This window comes from Staurois parvus, unplaced genomic scaffold (assembly GCF_062004578.1).
Source record: "Staurois parvus isolate SC_StPar_1 unplaced genomic scaffold, SC_StPar_1.0 ptg000387l, whole genome shotgun sequence".
Lineage (NCBI taxonomy): Eukaryota > Metazoa > Chordata > Amphibia > Anura > Ranidae > Staurois > Staurois parvus.
This window is the reverse complement of record NW_028318183.1, coordinates 4,648,080-4,667,030: the sequence shown is the minus strand read 5'-3', so window position 1 is coordinate 4,667,030 and position 18,951 is coordinate 4,648,080. Positions and strand designations below refer to the sequence as shown.

The window sequence follows — 18,951 nt, the reverse complement described above, 5'->3', positions numbered from 1 at the left end:
CCACACACATAAGGGGGCATTCTTCCTTCTACTGACCAGCAAGGTAACAGAGCATTCTTCTTTCTACTGTCCACACACATAAGGGGCATTCTTCCTTCTACTGACCAGCAAGGTAACAGAGCATTCTTCTTCCTACTGTCCACACACATAAGGGGCATTCTTCCTTCTACTGACCAGCAAGGTAACAGAACATTCTTCTTCCTACTGTCCACACACATAAGGGGGCATTCTTCCTTCTACTGACCAGCAAGGTAACAGAACATTCTTCTTCCTACTGTCCACACACATAAGGGGCATTCTTCCTTCTACTGACCAGCAAGGTAACAGAACATTCTTCTTCCTACTGTCCACACACATAAGGGGGCATTCATTCTTCTACTGACCAGCAAGGTAACTGAACATTTTTCTTCCTACTGTCCATACAGCTAAGTGAGCTTTCCCCATTCTACTGGCCCCCACTTATCACCACTGTAAGCAAGTATTCTTCCCCCTACTGACTACACACTTTGTTTTCTACTGACCACCAATGTATGGGAGTATTCTTCTTCCTACTGACCACACACATAAGGGAGCATTCTCCTTCTACTGACCTCCAAGGTAAGGGAGCTTCTTTCCCTCTACTAACAACCACAGTAAGAGAGCATTCTTCCTTCCACTGACCCCTTACCACCAAGTGAAGGGGTAATCTTCATCTTACTGACCACACACATAAGGGCACATTCTTTCTTCTACTGTTCACCACTGTAGGCCTCATGCACACTGCTGCTCCTAAACTTAGGTTTAGGAGCTTTTGGCTTTTTTTTTTCTGCTAAAGCCTCTGAACTCAACTCATTAAAAGCTTATTTGTCCATGCACACAAAGGCTTTTACCAGAGTTTAGGAGCAGCAGAGTTTTGAGGCAATTAAATGTTCATCCTCTCAACACAGCAGAATCGCATTCAGGAGAGGAACATTTTGGCAAAAAAAGACAAATGGTGCAAAAACAATTGTAAACACACCTACCAGTGTTTAGCACTTGGGCGTTTATTAATTTTAATGGCAAATACTTTGGCCAATTAAATTAACAAATTTCCAAGTGCTAAATGCATTTACATGCATTTTTGCCATGTTTAGTGTTTTTCTGCTGCCTGGAGAGTTAATGTATAGGGGCGTTCCAGTGTGCATGTAGCCTAAGGAATTGTTCTTTCTCCTACTGACCATACACCTAAGTGAGCATTCTTCCTTCTTCTGACCACCAGCATAAGAGAGAATTCTTCCTTCTATTGACCACCAACATAAATCAAAATCTGTTACAGTAGTAAGTAATTGATGTAGCTTGAGACCTGTGTCACACGACTGTAATAATTTACATTTAAAAAGGTTGCTATGGGGCCCTGTGAGTTCTAGTTATAACCCATGCCAAGAGAGGTACGTATTTACTATCTTTTTGCACTGACATGGTTTACTGGCATTCTGATTTTAGAGACAGAACAATGTAAAAAGCAACAACAAGCCAAGTGAGAGTTCTACTTACTATACAAAATAGCCAGAAGAGAAACCAAAGGCAAAGTCAGAGAAGTAAACAGCTTAATCACAAGAAATAGACTAAAATGAACAATGGATTAGGCCGAGCGGTACAGATTCACAGTTTGGGCAGGGATCCAGGTCTACAACAAAAATCAGTAGCTACCCACAGCCACTAGACACTGTGCTGTTCTCAGTTAAAGAAAACTAAAATTCAGAAGCTGCCACTGCAAACTTCCATGGGGAAATGCTATTTGCCTGGCTCTCTCTGTCTACACATTTTTCTGTCACTTATATGAAACAAGCACCCAGTTCAGGACAATCATGAGAACTCAAAAATGATAGTCAGGGAGCTAGCGTTTTCAGAAAGAGAGGTTAGCAACAATAGCCTCAATGCTTCCTTTCTACTTGTTCCTTTAAAATGAAAAAACATAATCTCGTGATCTCCAATAGGGCTAAGCTACTCTGGAGATTTTAATCTTTTGTTGTTGAGAGATTTAACCACTTGCTGGCAGCAGGGGAGGACTGGCCTGAAGGGTAGGAGGATAGTATTAATAAGATGTACTGGGTTGGTGGCCCTGAGTGTAGACACTTTACTCTTCAGACCTCAATCAGATCAGGACCCACAGTCAGGGACACATGCTGGACATTATGTAGCAATCTTGTTCAGTCCTCCAATCACCATGTTTGCCAAAGGGAAGTCTTCCAGTGCTAAATACCTTTGCCGCTTAATTTGTCAATGAGTGCCGAGAACCGCAAAGGTAGCTAATACTTGCAAATGTAAAAAAAGGAGAGTCACAATAAACTGGGTCATTTAGAAACACCTACCAATCAATGAGGCATCATGGAGCACTGCAACTGACTCACAGAATTCTACCCTCTCCATAAAAGGCCTAGATGGTTGTGTTTGTCCTCCCAGGCTAAAGTTCCCAGACCTCCCTTGGCGGGGAGTCACCTTATTAAGCCAGAGCTACACAAGGCATTTGGTAGCTCAATTGTGCTACTAAAATGTATAGTTAAAAAGCCAGATTGAAAACCTACATGTTCTTCATATATAACCAACAGATACAATTTAATATACAAGTTAAAAACTACTCCCCTCCCCCTACTCTCTTTCCCTCTTTCCCTTTATCTTTCCTCTACCAATTTGGTTGGAAACATTCTCCATATCCTCTCTTTCCTATAATTTTCATGGGCTACAGTGCTTTCCTTGGTATGATGTCAAGACTTGGATGCTTGAATGCTTGGATGCTTGATTCTCACCCAATTTGGTTGGAAACATTCTCCGTATCCTCTCTTTCCTATAATCTTCATGGGCTACAGTGCTTTCCTTGGTATGATGTCAAAACTTGGATGCTTGATTCTCACCCACTAGGCCAATGACATTTAGTGGATCGATCACGCTACAATATAAAATGACAGCTCAATGACTATGGTTCTTTACATATCTATGGACTGTATACTACCAGAATATTGTTATCACCTCTTTTATTGCTTGCTGCCAGTTTATAAAAACGTGCTGTTATACCTGTTCTATCCCCTATTTTTGAGGTTCCCTATCAGTTGGTCATGTATTTGGTCATCTCATGTGTGAAAGCTAAATGAAAGACACTTTGTTGTATTCTACCCTTTAAAGTATTCTAATAAACATACATTTGAATAATGATAAAAAAAAACAAAACAAAATCCTCAGAACCCTAAACCCCCAACTTTTCTCCCAGGTGCTATACATGCTTCCTTGTCAATTGCAATGATCCTAAAGTGAACAACTTTAGCAATTTTACTATATGGACTGTTTATGTATTTATACTGTACATGGTGACTATATGCCCCTTAAAAGCCTCTTCTTAAGGGAGAATAAATTCAGGAGTAGCAACTGATCATTAAACAGATGCAACAAATGGCTTCATATAGAGTAAACTACATGAACAGCATGTAGGGGCAACCTGCCTTGCATGACTGGATATTAATACAATTATTTTCTCCCTCTCACAGTATTACGTCTGCTGTGCAGTGGTTTACAAGGGGCAATATAAAAAAGGTTCAGGTACTTATGCCAGCTGCACGTTATGATACCCTTGAAGTACAGTCCCTTGAAAAAGTATTCATACCCCTTGAAATTTTCCATATTTTGTCATGGAATTTTATGTGATAGACCAACACCAAGTGGCACATAATTGTGAAGTGGAAGGACTCTTCCTTAAAGGCCAGATTTGTGGAATGCGCCACTAATAGTCTTGTGGACAGATTCTCCCACCTGAGCTGTGGATCTCTGCAGCTCCTCCAGAGTTACCATGGGCCTCTTGACTGCTTCTCTGATTAAGGCACTTGTTGCCTGACCTGTCAGTTTAGGTGGACGGCCATGTCTTGGAAGGTTTGCAGTTGTGCCATACTCTTTCCATTTTCGGATGATGGATTGAACAGTGCTCCGTGAGATATTCAAAGCTTGGAATATTTTTTTTATAACCTAACCCTGCTTTAAACTTCTCCGCAACTTTATCCCTGACCTGTCTGGTGTGTTCCTTGGCCTTCATGATGCTGTTTGTTCACTAATGTTCTCTAACAAACCTCTGGGGACTTCACAGAACAGCTGTATTTATACTGAGATTTAAGTACACACAGGTGGACTCTATTTACTAATTAAGTGACTTCTGAAGGCAATTGGATCCAGTAGATTTTAGTTAGGTGTGTAAAGGGGGCTGAATACAAATGTATGCCATACTTTTCAAATATTTATTTGAAAAAAATGTTGAAAACCATTTATCATTTTCCTTCCACTTCACATTTATGTGCCACTTTGTGTTCTCTATCACATAAAATCCCAATAAAATTCATTTACATTTTTGGTTGTAACATGACAAAATGTGGAAATTTTCTAGGGGTATGAATACTTTTTCAAGGCACTGTATATCTAAAAACCAAACCCACAGTAAGTAAGACAAAATCTCTCCAAAGTAAGGAAAATCCCCTCAAAAGTGTGAGAGATAGTGATGGTACATCTCCCCAATGGGGACACAGACAGCAAAAAGGACTCAAGAGATGTTCTAATCTTTCCCTATTCTTTTCAAACCCTAAAAAAAGCCTTACATTCTAGCCCGCCAGACTAGAATGACAGATCCGTCCCAGCAACCGATTACATCACGCGTGCGCCCCACTTCTTGCAGCTCACTGTCCCTCCTGGCTCCCACTCCCTGCCTGTCCACAAGCTCGCACCCCGCACCCTTCAGCAAGGATCCTGGGAAGCTCCTGCCTCCCACTCCTGTCTGCCCTCAGGTATGGTGTGTTCTTTCAGGGGCACACTAATGGGCACATTTATATTAAGGGGCACTCTGATGGGCACATTTAATGTTAAAGAGTAATGCTGATTGGCACAATATAGAATGTGCCTATCAGAGTGCCCCTTAATATAAAATGTGCCCATCAGAGTGCCCCTTAAAATAAAATGTGCCACTTATTTTATGTAAAGGGTCACTCTGATGGGCACATTTTATGTTAAGGGGCATTCTGATGGGATGGGCACATATTGTGTTAAGGGGCATTCTGATGGACACATTTATATTAAGGGGCATTCTGATGGACACATTTATATTAAGGGGCACTCTGATGGGATGGGCACATATTGTGTTAAGGGGCACTCTGATGGGCACAGTTTATGTTAAGGGGCACTGTGATGGACACATTTATATTAAGGGGCACTCTGATGGGATGGGCACATATTGTGTTAAGGGACACTCTGATGGGCACAGTTTATGTTAAGGGACACTCTGATGGGTATCGTTTACGTTAACGGGGCACGTTGATGGGCACATGTAATGTAAGGTGTCACCGTGATGGGGGAACCTTATATAATGGGACACTCTAATAGGGACAACTGATGTAAGGGGGCACACTGATTGGAGACACCAAATGTAAGAGGGTCTACTGATGCAGAAACCTGATGTAAGAGGGCACTCTGATGGGAATGCCAGATGTAAGGGGGCACTCTGATGGGAATGCCCAATGTAAGGGAACACTCTGATGGGAATGCCAAATGTAAGGGGGCACTCTGATGGAAATGCCTGATGTATGGGGGCACTCTGATGGGAACACATTATTTAGGGGGGCGCTCTGACAGGGACGCCTGATATGGGGGGGGTACTCTGACGGTGGCAACTGATTTATTGGGGAAGTCTGATGGTGGCACCCAATGTAATTACTTTGGAGTTGGAACCTGATGTATGGGGGAACACTAATGGGGACAGTTATTTTAGGACCTCGGCCAGAAGAAGATTTTAGTGATCGGACCTCCTTGAATTTTAATTCAATACCCCTGATATAGAAGCTTGAGAGTCAGCACAGAAGCCAAGAAAATAGTATTTTCAAAAGGAAGTCATCAATTGTATTAATAAAGGTTTACTTTAGATAAACCCCAACATTGAACTTTTCTTGTTTTCTCCCTTTTGGTCAGTTAAACAGTTATACAACTGAAATCGTGTTGTTATAACTGTTATATATATATGTGTTGTTATAACTGCAAAAAATACCTGTATAGAAATCTTTCCTCTACAGGGTAGTTAGCATAGGGCTTAGAATGGGGGTGGGAGCAGGGTTAAGTATAGTTAGTATTTGACTGGATTTCCAAGTTCAGGCAAAGGATGGAAATTTTTCTTTTGCTTCTGATCTGAAATTAAATTCTAACTGTTAATATGGTCTCGTCAGGAAAAAAATAATAACTTTAGTCAAAAAATAAGTCCTACTAGATAACTTCAGTCTGGCCCCTATTGCAGGTATAGCTTTGTAAAACATCCAAAATAAATGCATATTCCGTTTAAAATCCAGTAATACACTGTCTCACCCTGCTCTGCACATGCTCAGCTGCTCTTTATTTTTCGGAACTGTGTTGAAAAAGTAGAGGCTGATCTGCTGACAGCCTAAAGATTTACTGCTGTTCAGGGACTCCGGGCTTCAGCAAATTGGCAGCCTCCATCAAGAAGAAACAGGAACAATGCTGGAGGCAATTTACAGCACACACTAAGTTTGGTAGCATAATTATTAATGTGGAATGCATGATCCTTGCTGAAGAACATTATTTTTTATCAAGTTGTTATGAATAAAGTTACGTTTTAAGGCAATGCGCATGTGCTTGGAAATGTTTTACCTGGAATTAGTGGTCACCAACATTCATTCTTTTAAATGATTATGTATGTAAAGGGATATATGAAAGAACTATACAAATAAAGGCGTTTGTATGGTGTGTGCAAAACTAAAAATATTTTAGTATTCACTACAACACGGGTATTGAATTAAAATTCAAGGAGGTCCGGTCACTAAAATCTTCTTCTGGCCGAGGTCCAAAAATAAATGTCCCCATTAGTGTTCCCCCTTAACATCAGGTTTCCCCTTCAGAGTAATTTATTACATTGGGTGCCACCATCAGACTTCCCCCATAAATCAGTTCAGAGTGCCCCCTTACATTGGGCATTTCCATCAGAGTGCCCCGTTACATCGGGCATTCCCAGCAGGGTGCCCCCTTACATCAGGCATTCCCATCAGAGTGCCCCCTTACATCAGGTTTCTGCATCCGAAGGCTCCCTTACATTTGGTGTCTCCCACCAGTGTGCCCCCTTACATCAGTTGTTCCCATTACAGTGCCCCATTATATAAGGATCCCCCATCACGGTGACACCTTACATAGGGTGCGCTCATCAGCGTGCCCCCTTACATCATGTATCCCCATCACATCAGGTGTGCCCATCAGAGTGCTCCTTTACATCAGTTGTCCCCATCAGTGTGCCCCTTTACATTGGGTATCCCCATCATAGTGCCACCTTACACCAGGTATTCCCTTCAGTGTGCCCCCTTACACTCAAAGTACTCCTTTTCATCATATTTCCCCATCAGAGTGCCCCTTTACATCATATTCCCCATCAGAGTGCCCCTTTCCATCACATGTGCCCATCAGAGTGCCCCTTTCCACAGTATGTGCCCATATGTGCCCCCTTAACAATACATGTGCCCATCGGAGTGCCCTCTTAACATAAACTATGACAAAAAGTGTCCCTTTAGGTCAAAAGCGGTTTTAGACCAGCTAGAGAACAGCGATAGTAAATTAGAACCACTTGCAGAATTGAGTGATAATGATTCGTGGGGAAATTCGTCATCAGACACTAAAAACGATTTTGCGACTTTGCTCAGTGATGTGCGAACTTGGCGCTATATTTCAAATTTCAGTGTTTTTGGTTTGATTATATTATTGAATTAAATGTATTATTATTGTATTATTATTTTTTATGATTATTTATTAAATTATAATTTATGATTTCGTGTTTCAAGTTTTATCCTACCCGGGATGTTTACTAGACTCTTGTTCAGACAGATTTCAGTGAGTTATTCCTAAAAATTACAGGCCTACAATATAAAACGCCAAATTTCCATGCAAAATAATGGTACCGCTTTCAGCACCAAAAATCTGAAATAATCATACCGCCAGAGAGGTTAATAAACTTTCATTTGTATTATTCTTCATCGATTTCATAAGCAATAAATGAAACCTGTTTAATAAATCTTGGATTCAAGGTTACAATTACTTACGGCCTTCAAACAATATTAGTTGATTCAGTGGCATCATCAAATGCTCCGATGACTGATTTTTTTCTTATATGTCGTACGAATGTCTACTAAAATTCTAAGCATTTATTCCCAGTTTAAGTGGTGGTCAGTGGTGGCTTAGCGGGTTTCACAAAGAAGGCAGCTAATGTGTAAGGCTCCCTTCAGCAGCAGGATGACATCATACCTGGTATGACATCATTTAACATCCATTAAACCTCTGCACATTACCACTTATAAATGAAGAGCTGCGTCAGCTGAAAGTTCAACCCTTATTATGAATATATAAATCATATTACATCCAGCTTAGTCCATTTTACTAAAATATTTTTTTTTCTTGAATTACAGTAAAATATTCCAGCATGCTCGCCGCTGTGTGCTGACCATTGCCCTATAACTGCCAGAAATAATTCCCCAGTCAAACCAGGGGTGTTGTGTGAGGCAGGGTAATCCCTAACAGCTGATCAGCTTTTTGCTGTTAGTTTAAAGCAGTGAGAACAATGAAAAGGTTCCTCCTGTAGGCTATTGCCCTTCAGTTTTCTTCTCTATAGAATAATTCTAATGGAGCATAACATGCAAAGCGCCCCATCCCTCTAAAGAAAAAAAAAGAATGTAGAGATGTGACATTGCGAGGGTTAAATCCACATCAGGATACAGATCTCACCCTTTACTTTGGCCCACATTTGCATGTATTGTTACTAAAAGATGGCGGAGGCAAGCAGCTAAACAGCTTGTGCTCTGCGAGCCGAATATTGTCTGACAGGGATATACCTGCCGCCAAACATGCGCCGTGGGTAAATGGACAAGTTACATAAACCTTTTAGGAAAGGGGGAGCCTGTATTGGGTTGCAGTTTGCAGATTGATTTAGAATGGATGACAGTGAACTGGCACTAGCCCCATTACTGACGAAAAACTGCTTATCCCCCCCTCCTCCCTGGTCGCCATGGAGATGAACAGGAGCAGTCGAGAAGCTGCCAGTGAGAAATTCAGCATCAAGCATCTGCGGGGGTCTGCAGGAGGAAGGAGGCAGGATCAGGGAGAAGGCAAACATGGACTTGCATTGTGATTGTGCCGAGTCCCCGGCAGCCGAACAGCCATCAGGAAAGATTAATAAGACCGCTTTCAAATTATTTGGGAAGAGGAAATCTGGCAGTGCCATGCCATCGATATTTGGGGTGAGAAACAAGGGAGATGGGAAGAACACAGGCAAAATGGGCATGGTACGCAGCAAGACCCTGGACGGATTAGCTGATGTTGTGCTGGAGAGCAGCAAGAAAGAAGAGCAGTGTGCAACACAAGCTGCTGCTGATCCACCAAGCACTGACATAAACAGCCAGGCTGTCACCGCCACCAAGACAGATGTCTCACCCAACAGCTCCGTGGGTAAATCCCACAGCTTCTTCGCTTTGCTGAAAAAGAATGGCAGATTAGAGAATGTGAAAGGGGACAATGTGGACCAGAGAGCTAGCAGCAGACAAAAGAAAGGACTGAAGGGATTGTTTAACAGCATGAGATGGAATAGAAAAGATAAGAATTACAAAGAAGATAAAGAGGGAGCCACTGAAAGCCAACCTGGGCTCATACTGTCTGGCTCTTTGACAGCCAGCTTGGAATGCATTAAAGAGGAGATACAAAAACCGCTGTGTGAGCCTGAAGTACCTGCAGAGACTGTCACAGCTGATTTGCCCTGTGAGGAGCAGAGTGAGGTTGTAAACAACTCAACGGAGGAGCATCAGTTGAAAGCAAACAAGGAATCCCCCTCATCCTCACACCCCACCGAAAAACCTCAGGATGGGGATGCAGCGAGTAGCCCACAAGTGGACCATGTCCGCCAACTGCCTGAACCAGAGGTGGAGATCCTGCAGGATAAGAAGGATGAAAGACTAACAGGTGAACTTCCAATAACCAGTATTTCCTTTGTTGAACCTGAGTGTGATAGTGGGCCAGAGATTGCCATTCCCGACCCTTCTGCTGTTGATCCACCCTCTGAACCATCTTTTGATCGTATATGTTTGATGTTGGCTGATGTTACATCACTGAAAAGCTTTGACTCTCTTACAGGATGTGGCGATATTATTGCTGAGCCGGACGATGAAGGAGGCAGCAGTAGCAGTGCCGGTGCAAGGATTATCCCTGGGAATGGCAAGAAAGCTATCCCCAAAAAGACCCCAAACATTATTGCCTATCAAGGAGGAGGGGAGGAGATGGCAAGCCCGGATCAAGTTGACGATAATGACATGCAAGAATTTTTGGGAATGATACCCCAAGCTGAGGACACCAGCAAAGAGGTGGGAAAAGTGAGTAGGCAGGCCTCAAGGGAGGAAAAACGTTCTGAGAGCACATGTGATGGGAATGGAGTGAAGCCATATAAGCTGAGACAGGATGCAACTAATTCTATTGAAAAGGGGGAGATTAGAGGGCGAGGAAAGGTGCAACGAGATTCTGTTCGTAACAGCGATGAGGGTTATTGGGACTCAACTACACCTGGGACAGAGGAGGAGCCTTCAAAAAGTTCTGGGAAGAAGGCTCTATCCAGAGACAGTTGCAGCGGAGATGCTCTCTATGACCTATATACAGAAACAGATGAAAACACAGCAAGAGCGCATGCGGAGGAGAAAAGACCAAGTCAACTTCACTCCAAGGCACTCTCGCCAGTTACCATCACATGCCCAACAAAAACAAACCAGGCAAAGGAATCCAAAATACCCAGAAGTATTAAACATCTGCCAGTTCATCCTCCCAGCCAACCAGCTGATACAAGTAGTAGCAGCACCCCAACTTCACAACATCACCCTACAAAAAGTGAACTTCCCAGGACAAAAATACCCGTTTCAAAAGTTTTGGTAAGACGGGTCAGTAACAAGACCGTCACTGGAACCTCAGGTAAAACAGCACTTCATGATCCAGCCAGGAAGTAGTGGAAACAATGGTGGATAAGCCAATCAGATCGCTGTGATTTGCTATTGCCTTGATGGGTTGTTAGCAAATACAGGACTATTCCGTATGATAACATCAGCAAGATGTCCAGGGCAACTCAGATTTGTTCACTTTTTATTTTAATTTTGTTAGTTTCTTTTCAAGTTTCCTGTAACATTCGGATGTTTTAATGCCTAAATAGGCTAGAAGATTTCTATAGCTTTCAATGTCAAAAGATGAATACTAAACAAGTCTACATTACAATTGCTGAATAGTGATGGATCTCAAATCTAATCTGTTTTAACCATCAGGAATCTGGTCAGGCAAAATTCAGCTTTATAGCAACTGCAGAATCCTGTTGCCAAATATGATGGTACTGATGTTTTTGGTTTTAGAGACTGTATGCAGTGGAGCAGGTAGGTTTTCTTAGCAGTGTGACATTAACCTTTGGGCTAAAATGTGTTCTATAATGAAATGGTTCATCTGTCAGCCACAGGTTAGTAAAGATAATTTGAGTGATGTCACAAAGTTTTACCATTTTAATTAAAATACTTATTTAAAAAGAACAAAAATCAAAGTGCAACTACAGATAGAAATCAGCCTTTATTCACAGTTGTCAGAATTAAAATAGTTGCTATATTTTAAATAGTCCTAAATGCCTTACTAAACAAGGTTTACACTGGTTTTTTTTTGCCATTACTCAATGGATTTACTTACACACAATACTATAACCATTAAACTATTTTTTCTTAATCTTGTATGATCTACCATCGACTACAAGAAGATAATATTTGCAAGTGGGGCAACCTAAAACTTTTCAAACACAAAGTACTTTAAAGCAGTATTTCACAAACTCTTCTGTCACATTTTTGCAGTGTCTGAGTTCCACCTGTACTACTAAAAATGACCACATCTACATTGCCATTATCCATTTAGAAATCTTTCTTGCCTAAGATGTTCACTGGAATATACCCATGGCCATATAATCTGTTTCCGCCACTGGTAGCTGACAGTAGCGTTATGCTGGCCATAGACACTAGAGGGTGGTCAGCTATGCAGACATGATGCAACCACACTCAGGCATTTGTGTCTACTGTTGGGTTCCAAACACAAATGGTCAACTCTGACTACCATTCATTATTAGATTACTGAGAAACAGGGGTAGGTATGGTTTTGATACATCCTATGTTGACTTGTAAGGGGGAAACGGTAGGAACTGGACAACAATATCTGTGGGTATGTTATAAACATGGACATACTACCACAATACAGTTCTTTTTAGTGTTCCTAAACCCTCCAGTATCCTACCCACAATGAGTGTCTTTTCCACCAGTAAAACTCATCACACACTTTGGGAAACACTGTTTTAAAATACCTACAGACAACAGATGGTTGCTATATAATTCAAAGGATTTGGGGCATTACATTGTCTGTGGGCACTGTTGTATTTATCCAGATTGTTATGCCACACCAGTGGACAAGGAGATGAACAACAATGCAAGGTTTCAGGTGAAAAAAGGTGTTTTTTTCTAAACAGCATGCCTGCAACCATGCAATGAATCCACTTGCTGAATCCACAAGTACATTCTGGTGCATTGTATTGTTGTAACTGGTTACAATGTCTAATCTATTAATCTATGCTGATTTGAAGCTTGTCACGTTGTATCCATCCGAATTTAGCAGACACCCCTGGTTTACTGATCCCTGAGATGTTTGTGGTGGGAGGAACGATCATGTTGCTTGGATTTTCCTGGCTGACTGCTTTTATTTGCCTGACACAAGGCCAGTGTAGGGGTTGTTTGCTCACTGTACAGTCATGCACCCTTTTTCTGTAGGACAGCAGATGTCTACAGATATACATTTGGAAAAGATTATCCAGAGGTCATATTGTTCAAACAAAATCCTTCTTCCATCAAGTTGATGATGACATTGAAAAGGAATTTTAACTTCAGTATAAATACGGGAAAGCCTTCTTCAGCTTGCGTTAATATCCAGTATCAAAGTCTCCTCTCTCTCTCTGACCCTTACCACTGTGCCACTTGATTTGCAGCAGTTTGGCATTTGATGGCTTTCTTAAGCTTAGAAGAAAGCAGTAACTAAATTAATCATGAAAATCAACTAATTTTGATGGGTTCGCCAAGCTAAGAGCACTCTGGTCTTTATTGTTAGAAAATATGCAAGTTAGCAGATTGGTGGGGTCCTAGGGTCTCCATGGGCTACACGCCCAGTTTAAAATGTTATAGGAGGAATTGTGTATTGAATATGGAATCTTCCAATCAGAGCTGACCAATCAGATTCCATATTCAACACATGCACCTTCCATTCTTTGCCTAGTCTAAGTACGGTGTCATAGTAAAACATTGATACTATAATAGTTATAGCATGAGCTGCATGAGGATAAAAGCCAAACACAGCTCATATCGAATACTGTGCCACAAATCATTAGAGCCACCCATTTTATACTACCCAGGGATACCATTACTGCCATTGAAAATGTGGACTTGAAATTGTTGGCTAAGTCTGGAGTCCAATGTATATTCATAATACTGCATTGAATCTGTACTATGTGTACAAATTAAATGAGACAGCAAAGTAGAGGTCTGCATTTTTGTATCTCCTGGTCTTAGAGTATGAAGAGAGCACTCCAAATGTAATGCAAAGCACACTTCATACATGTTATTGAATGATGCAAAAAATGACTATTTTGGAACCAGACCACTTGCCAAACATTTTTTACCCTCTGAATGTGAGTTTTTCTCCTTTTTAAATACTTTTGATAGGCCCTTCAGGTATGTCCATTTTTGCTATAAAGAGCTTGTGAAGGCACCAAATTATAAATGCCTTTTATTTCCTTTTTTCTTTAATCCTGCCTTGTCTGGCTACCTCCAGCCGAGGGTACAAGGTCCCATGATTCCATGTAGCTAAATAACCTGTAGCTCGTTTGTTTTTTTTCTGAAGGCTCTTCGGTGATGGATTTTAAGATCTAGTTGTAGCTCAAGATAGCAGGCTGCCTACCATACGGCATTTTGATGCTGTTATAATTTCCATAAATGACAAAAGACTGATGAGTATTGTAGAAAAGGATGTTGCCAGTCAGATGCAGTCAGAGTAGTACCATCTCAAACCCCCCCCCTTTTTTGCACGTAATTTGTTTTTTTTTTCTCTGGGCACATGGGCTTCCATTAAATGTGATGTTGTGACCTTTGTTGCCTATCTACACAGGGATGGGCAGATTTAACAGTCAACAAAAAGATCTGCATTCCTGAAATGATGGCTCAGCCCCAAATGCCTTAGACACATTTGCGCCTACCTACACATTGGCAAGTTGGTTAATATTGTTAGAATGAGATATTATTCACAAACATTTACCAACATGGAAGATCACTGTGGTCAATTCCGCACTTTTGCCGGTTCTTGCTTGTTGTCTCTTACGCTTCCTGATAATCCCTGATGATAACTGGCTACACTGCTGGCAAAATGTGGGTGGCATATGACCTACAATAGCATGTGTAGGCCAATGAAAGCTGATTTCTTGTGGATTTCTCTGAATTACTGCCCTCCAGTGCTCTATTATCTATTTTATTAAGGCCAGCTACCTGTAGATACACTGATTGAAGAGAACTATTGAATGCCCGTCCCTGATGTAGGAGAGACATGGGCCAGCATTGTATAGAATATAATACAGAGTTTATTGTTTTTATACACCTTCTCAGATACAGAGCAGCAAAACCTTTATACATGTACAGCACTTGTATGGACCAAACTTTTTTTTTTCTTTTCCTGTGTATTCTGTAAATATGTGGATATCCATGTGTGAGTACAAATCTGTGTATAAATATATAAACGCACAAATGTAACGGTCACTCATGGGGAACCTAATAAGAAGCAAAACAAAAAAACCTTTGTGAGACACTTTAGATGAAAGCTGCCACTATCTGACTCCTGTGCCATCTACTGGTTCCAGGGCAGCAAAGTCACCCAGAAGTCTGAGAATGGCAGCTTCTATCCAATGAATCTCCCATAGGTGTCTTGACTCTGTGAATAAAGATTCCCTTTAAAGCAGCAGGAGCTTATTTAATAAGGTGAATGAACCTATAACAATCAGATTTCAGTTTATGGTTGTCACACCTGTGAACATAAATCCTAATCGATTGCTATATGGGTTACTACACTTTACAAATAAGCTTTAATTATACAAGTACAGGGCTTCACAATATTTGGGCCCCACCAAAAAATAAACAGTTTATATGTTGCTATTTTTATATTTCTGTATGCATCAAGTAGAGCATTAATGTCATTGCATATCTGATAACAGATAGGTGTGATGGGCATTGTAAAAATTAAACCTTCTCATGTACAGATAGGTAGGTGTTTCATTAAAGACTACTTTTTATTAAAAAAAAAATGTCCTGTGTAATCTTTCTGACACATGCACCTTACAGTCTCAGAACAATGGTGAGCCATGAGGATGATAGGGGGTTAATATAATAAAGCTAGTTATGCCCACAATGCTTTGCGCTTGGATTCTGTTTTAACAAAGGAGGGGGGATTTGTAAATGTGACCCATGGCCCCCTAGAGGCAATCAAAGGAATTCCATCCTAACAGGTGATAAACAGTCTATTGTACTGTGCTGTCCCTTCCAAATATTCCCTTGCTTCACCCATTGTGCTACAGTGTAGGAAAATGTGCAGGATGTACCTTGTTTGCTATCAATCATCTGATTCCAGAGCAACAAAGGATTAATCTGCTATTCAGATGATCCATGTCCAGTCTTTTGGTAGTAGTACAATGCAATCTGCTGTACCTAATATTTGTCACTGCTAACAAAAAAAAAAATTTTAAATATTGGATTTATGTCTGCCATGTGTCAAGAAAATACCCTGATCCATTGTCCTGATGCAATTCAAGGCTATAGCCATTGGTTTAAATAGATCTTTTTGTGGGTAAACAAGCTGGGTCACGTTTGAATGCAGACTGCAGACTGTAAGCTCTCAGGATGAAGAAGAGAAAATCAGCTCTTTATGCAGATATTTTTGATGCATCTTCATCCAGGAACTTGAAAAACAGAATGAAAAATGCCTTTGTTATTTATCATTCCTGGCAGCACTGCATCAGTACACTAATAGATACCCAGTCATTTCAGCACATTCTTTGTGAAACTGTTCAATCAAAAATATATTTTTTTATATCAAATATTCTATTTATAGAATATTCTATTTATATACAGCATGTGCTTTCTTTTTTATAGTATTGATTTTTGCAGCGTTTATAAAAAAGTGAACTCACAAAAATGATCACATTTGTGTTTGTGTTTGGGTATGTTCCTTAAGGAGGGGAGCAGAAAATAGAACCATTCAAGGTGGAGATGAATAATGATCTATGAGCAATAAGTGTGTACAATAATAATAACAACAACAGGAAAATAACAGGAGGAAAGATTAGAGGAACTGAATTTATTCTCTCTTGAGAAGAGGAGATTAAGGAGGATATGATCAACATGGATAAATACATCAGTGGTTCATATAGTGAACTCGGTGTAGAGCTATTCACCCTGAGGTCATCAGAGAGGACAAGGGGGCACTCTTTACATCTGGAGGAAAAGAAATTTAATCTCCAAACACGGAAAGGTTTCTTCACAGTGAGAGCTATGAGAATGTGGAATAGACTCCCTCAAGAGTTGGTTCTGGCCAGCTCAGTGGATTGCTTTAAAAAAGGCCTGGATTGTGTCTTAGATACACAGAATATAACTGGATACTAACATTTATAGGTAAAGTTGATCCAGGGAATATCCGATTGCCTCTCGGGGGATCAGGAAGGAATATTTTCCCTTTAGGAGCAAATTGGATCATGCTTTGCTGGTTTTTTTGCCTTCCTCTGGATCAACTGTGGGTATAGGATTATAACTTTTTTTTTTTTATGGTTGAACTGGATGGACTTTTGTCTTTTTTTCAGCCAGACTAACTATGTAACAGGAATAAAGATTACACACCTATGGCATATATATGTACGTGAACTGAAAAGTGTGATAAGAAATATATTGCTAGATAAATGTTAGGATGCAAACTAAATCACTAGCATCTCATGTAATAGTAAAGTGACACTAAGCTCTGATTAGAAAAATAAAATTGTATTTAAATATGTATTCTTAACCACTTGCCCTCCAGAGGCTTTACCCCCCTTCCTGACCAGGCTATTTTTTGCGATACGGCGCTTCATTATTTTAACTGACAATTGCGCGGTCATGCAATGCTGAACCCAAATTAAATTTATGTCCTCTTTTTCCTAAAAAATAGAGCTTTCTTTCAGTGGTATTTGATTGCCTGTGCGTTTTTTATTTTTTGTGCTGTAAACAAAAAAGACTAACAATTTTGAGAAAAAAACAATAATTTCGACTTTTTGCTATTAAAAATGTTCAATAAAATTTTTTTAACAAATCAAAGTTCGTCATAAATTTAGGGCAAGATGTATTCTGCTCCATGTCTTTGCTAAAAAAAAATCCCAATGTAAATTAATTGGTTTACGTGAAAGTTATAGTGTTTACAAATGGCGGTATATATACTGGAATTTTTTTTTTAAATTTTAGTTTACTAGTAATGGCGGCGATCAGCGACTTATAGTAGGACTGCAGGACTGCGACGGACATTCTGACACTGGGGGGAATTGACTTTGTGTCACTGACATCCCCAGTGACACCAATACAGTGATCAGTGCTAATAAAAAGCACTGACACTGTACTAATGGCACTGGGCAGGAAGGGGTTAGCATCTGGGGTGATCAAAGGGTTAAGTGTGTGCTGTGTGTGTTCTATGATGGGGGCTGTGTGTGTGTGCTTTCCACTGTAAGCACACTGATTTGTATGGCTCTGCTTTGCAGAACCATACAAAGCAGTGTTCTGGAGCTGACAGGGGAGAGAACTGTATTGTTTACATACAGTTCTCTCCCCCCCGTCAGTATTACTAGGTGATCACTGGGTGCCGGCGAGTAACTGACAGCTGAGGCTGCGAATAGTGGCGCGTGATTTTGCACACACCTGCTGCCTTGTAGCAGTATTCCTGCTATGGGGCAGCATTAAAGCAATTAAAGAATATGTAAACTCGACATTTCAAGTCGTACTGCAAAGAATTGCAAGCAAATTGAACAGGAATGCTGTGTGAGCCTGAGTTCACACAGGAGCGGTGCAGGAAACCTCCCTGCATGAAAGGTTCCACCAGCTTCGGCTCCTGATCCCATTGTGGACATCAGTGGCCACAGCTTGGGCTCCTCCTGCCTCTCCCCCCAGTGTCCAGCAGCTCTCTCCCCCACCCTTAGCGGTTCAAGACGTCCAATGGATCCCCTCCCATCTGCTCCAGTCCTGGTACCAGATTACTGATCCCCACTGTCAATGAAAAGCCGCTTCACAGATCCGGGGATTTGAAATCCCCACGGCTTTCTCGCCTCTCCTTGCAGTGCTGACAATATGGGGTGTCACATGGACGGTGCTAACCAGTCAGACACCGTCTAGCCCAGCAATGGGCAAACTACGGCCCACGGGCCGTATACGGCCCGGCGGACCTTTTAATGCGGCCCGCGGAGCTAGGCTCCCGCTAGGCTCCTCTCACAGTCCGCCCTGAAGACCGGTGTAGCATGAAAATCTGTCTCCTATGAGGATCTGTCCCCCTCAACGTATCTGCGCATGTGCCGGAGATCGTTGATCGGCTGCTAATGCCTGAAACTGGCACAAGCGCAGATACGTCGAGGGGGACAGATCCTCATAGGAGACAGATTTTCATGCTACACTGGAACGGCGCGGGAACACGATGAGAGGAACGCGCGGAGCAAAGGTAAGTGAATTGACACAGGGGGGACTTGGGGACTTAATATGGGGGATGAATTAATATGGGGGATGAATTACTATAGGGGGGGTGAATTACTATATGGGGGATGAATTACTATATGGGGGATGAATT

At 41.2% G+C, this 18,951-nt stretch overlaps 1 protein-coding gene across 1 annotated transcript; it reads left to right on the top strand.

Moving 5' to 3' along the window:
• The first annotated feature begins 9,113 nt into the window (after positions 1–9,113).
• Positions 9,114–15,409, top strand: AMER2 (APC membrane recruitment protein 2). The gene is made up of 2 exons (XM_089685813.1): positions 9,114–9,978; positions 10,150–15,409. The coding sequence occupies exons 1-2, from the start codon at positions 9,138–9,140 to the stop codon at positions 11,004–11,006; spliced, it is 1,698 nt and encodes a 565-aa protein (XP_089541939.1). The 5' UTR covers positions 9,114–9,137; the 3' UTR covers positions 11,007–15,409.
• The last annotated feature ends 3,542 nt before the right edge of the window (positions 15,410–18,951 follow it).

Excerpts from the sequence above, each read along its gene's own strand:
- AMER2 (XM_089685813.1), top strand. The coding sequence starts at position 9,138 with ATGGACTTGCATTGTGATTGTGCCGAGTCCCCGGCAGCCGAACAGCCA. Across the intron at positions 9,979-10,149 it reads GAAGGATGAAAGACTAACAG|GATGTGGCGATATTATTGCT; the intron begins GTGAACTTCCAA and ends ACTCTCTTACAG.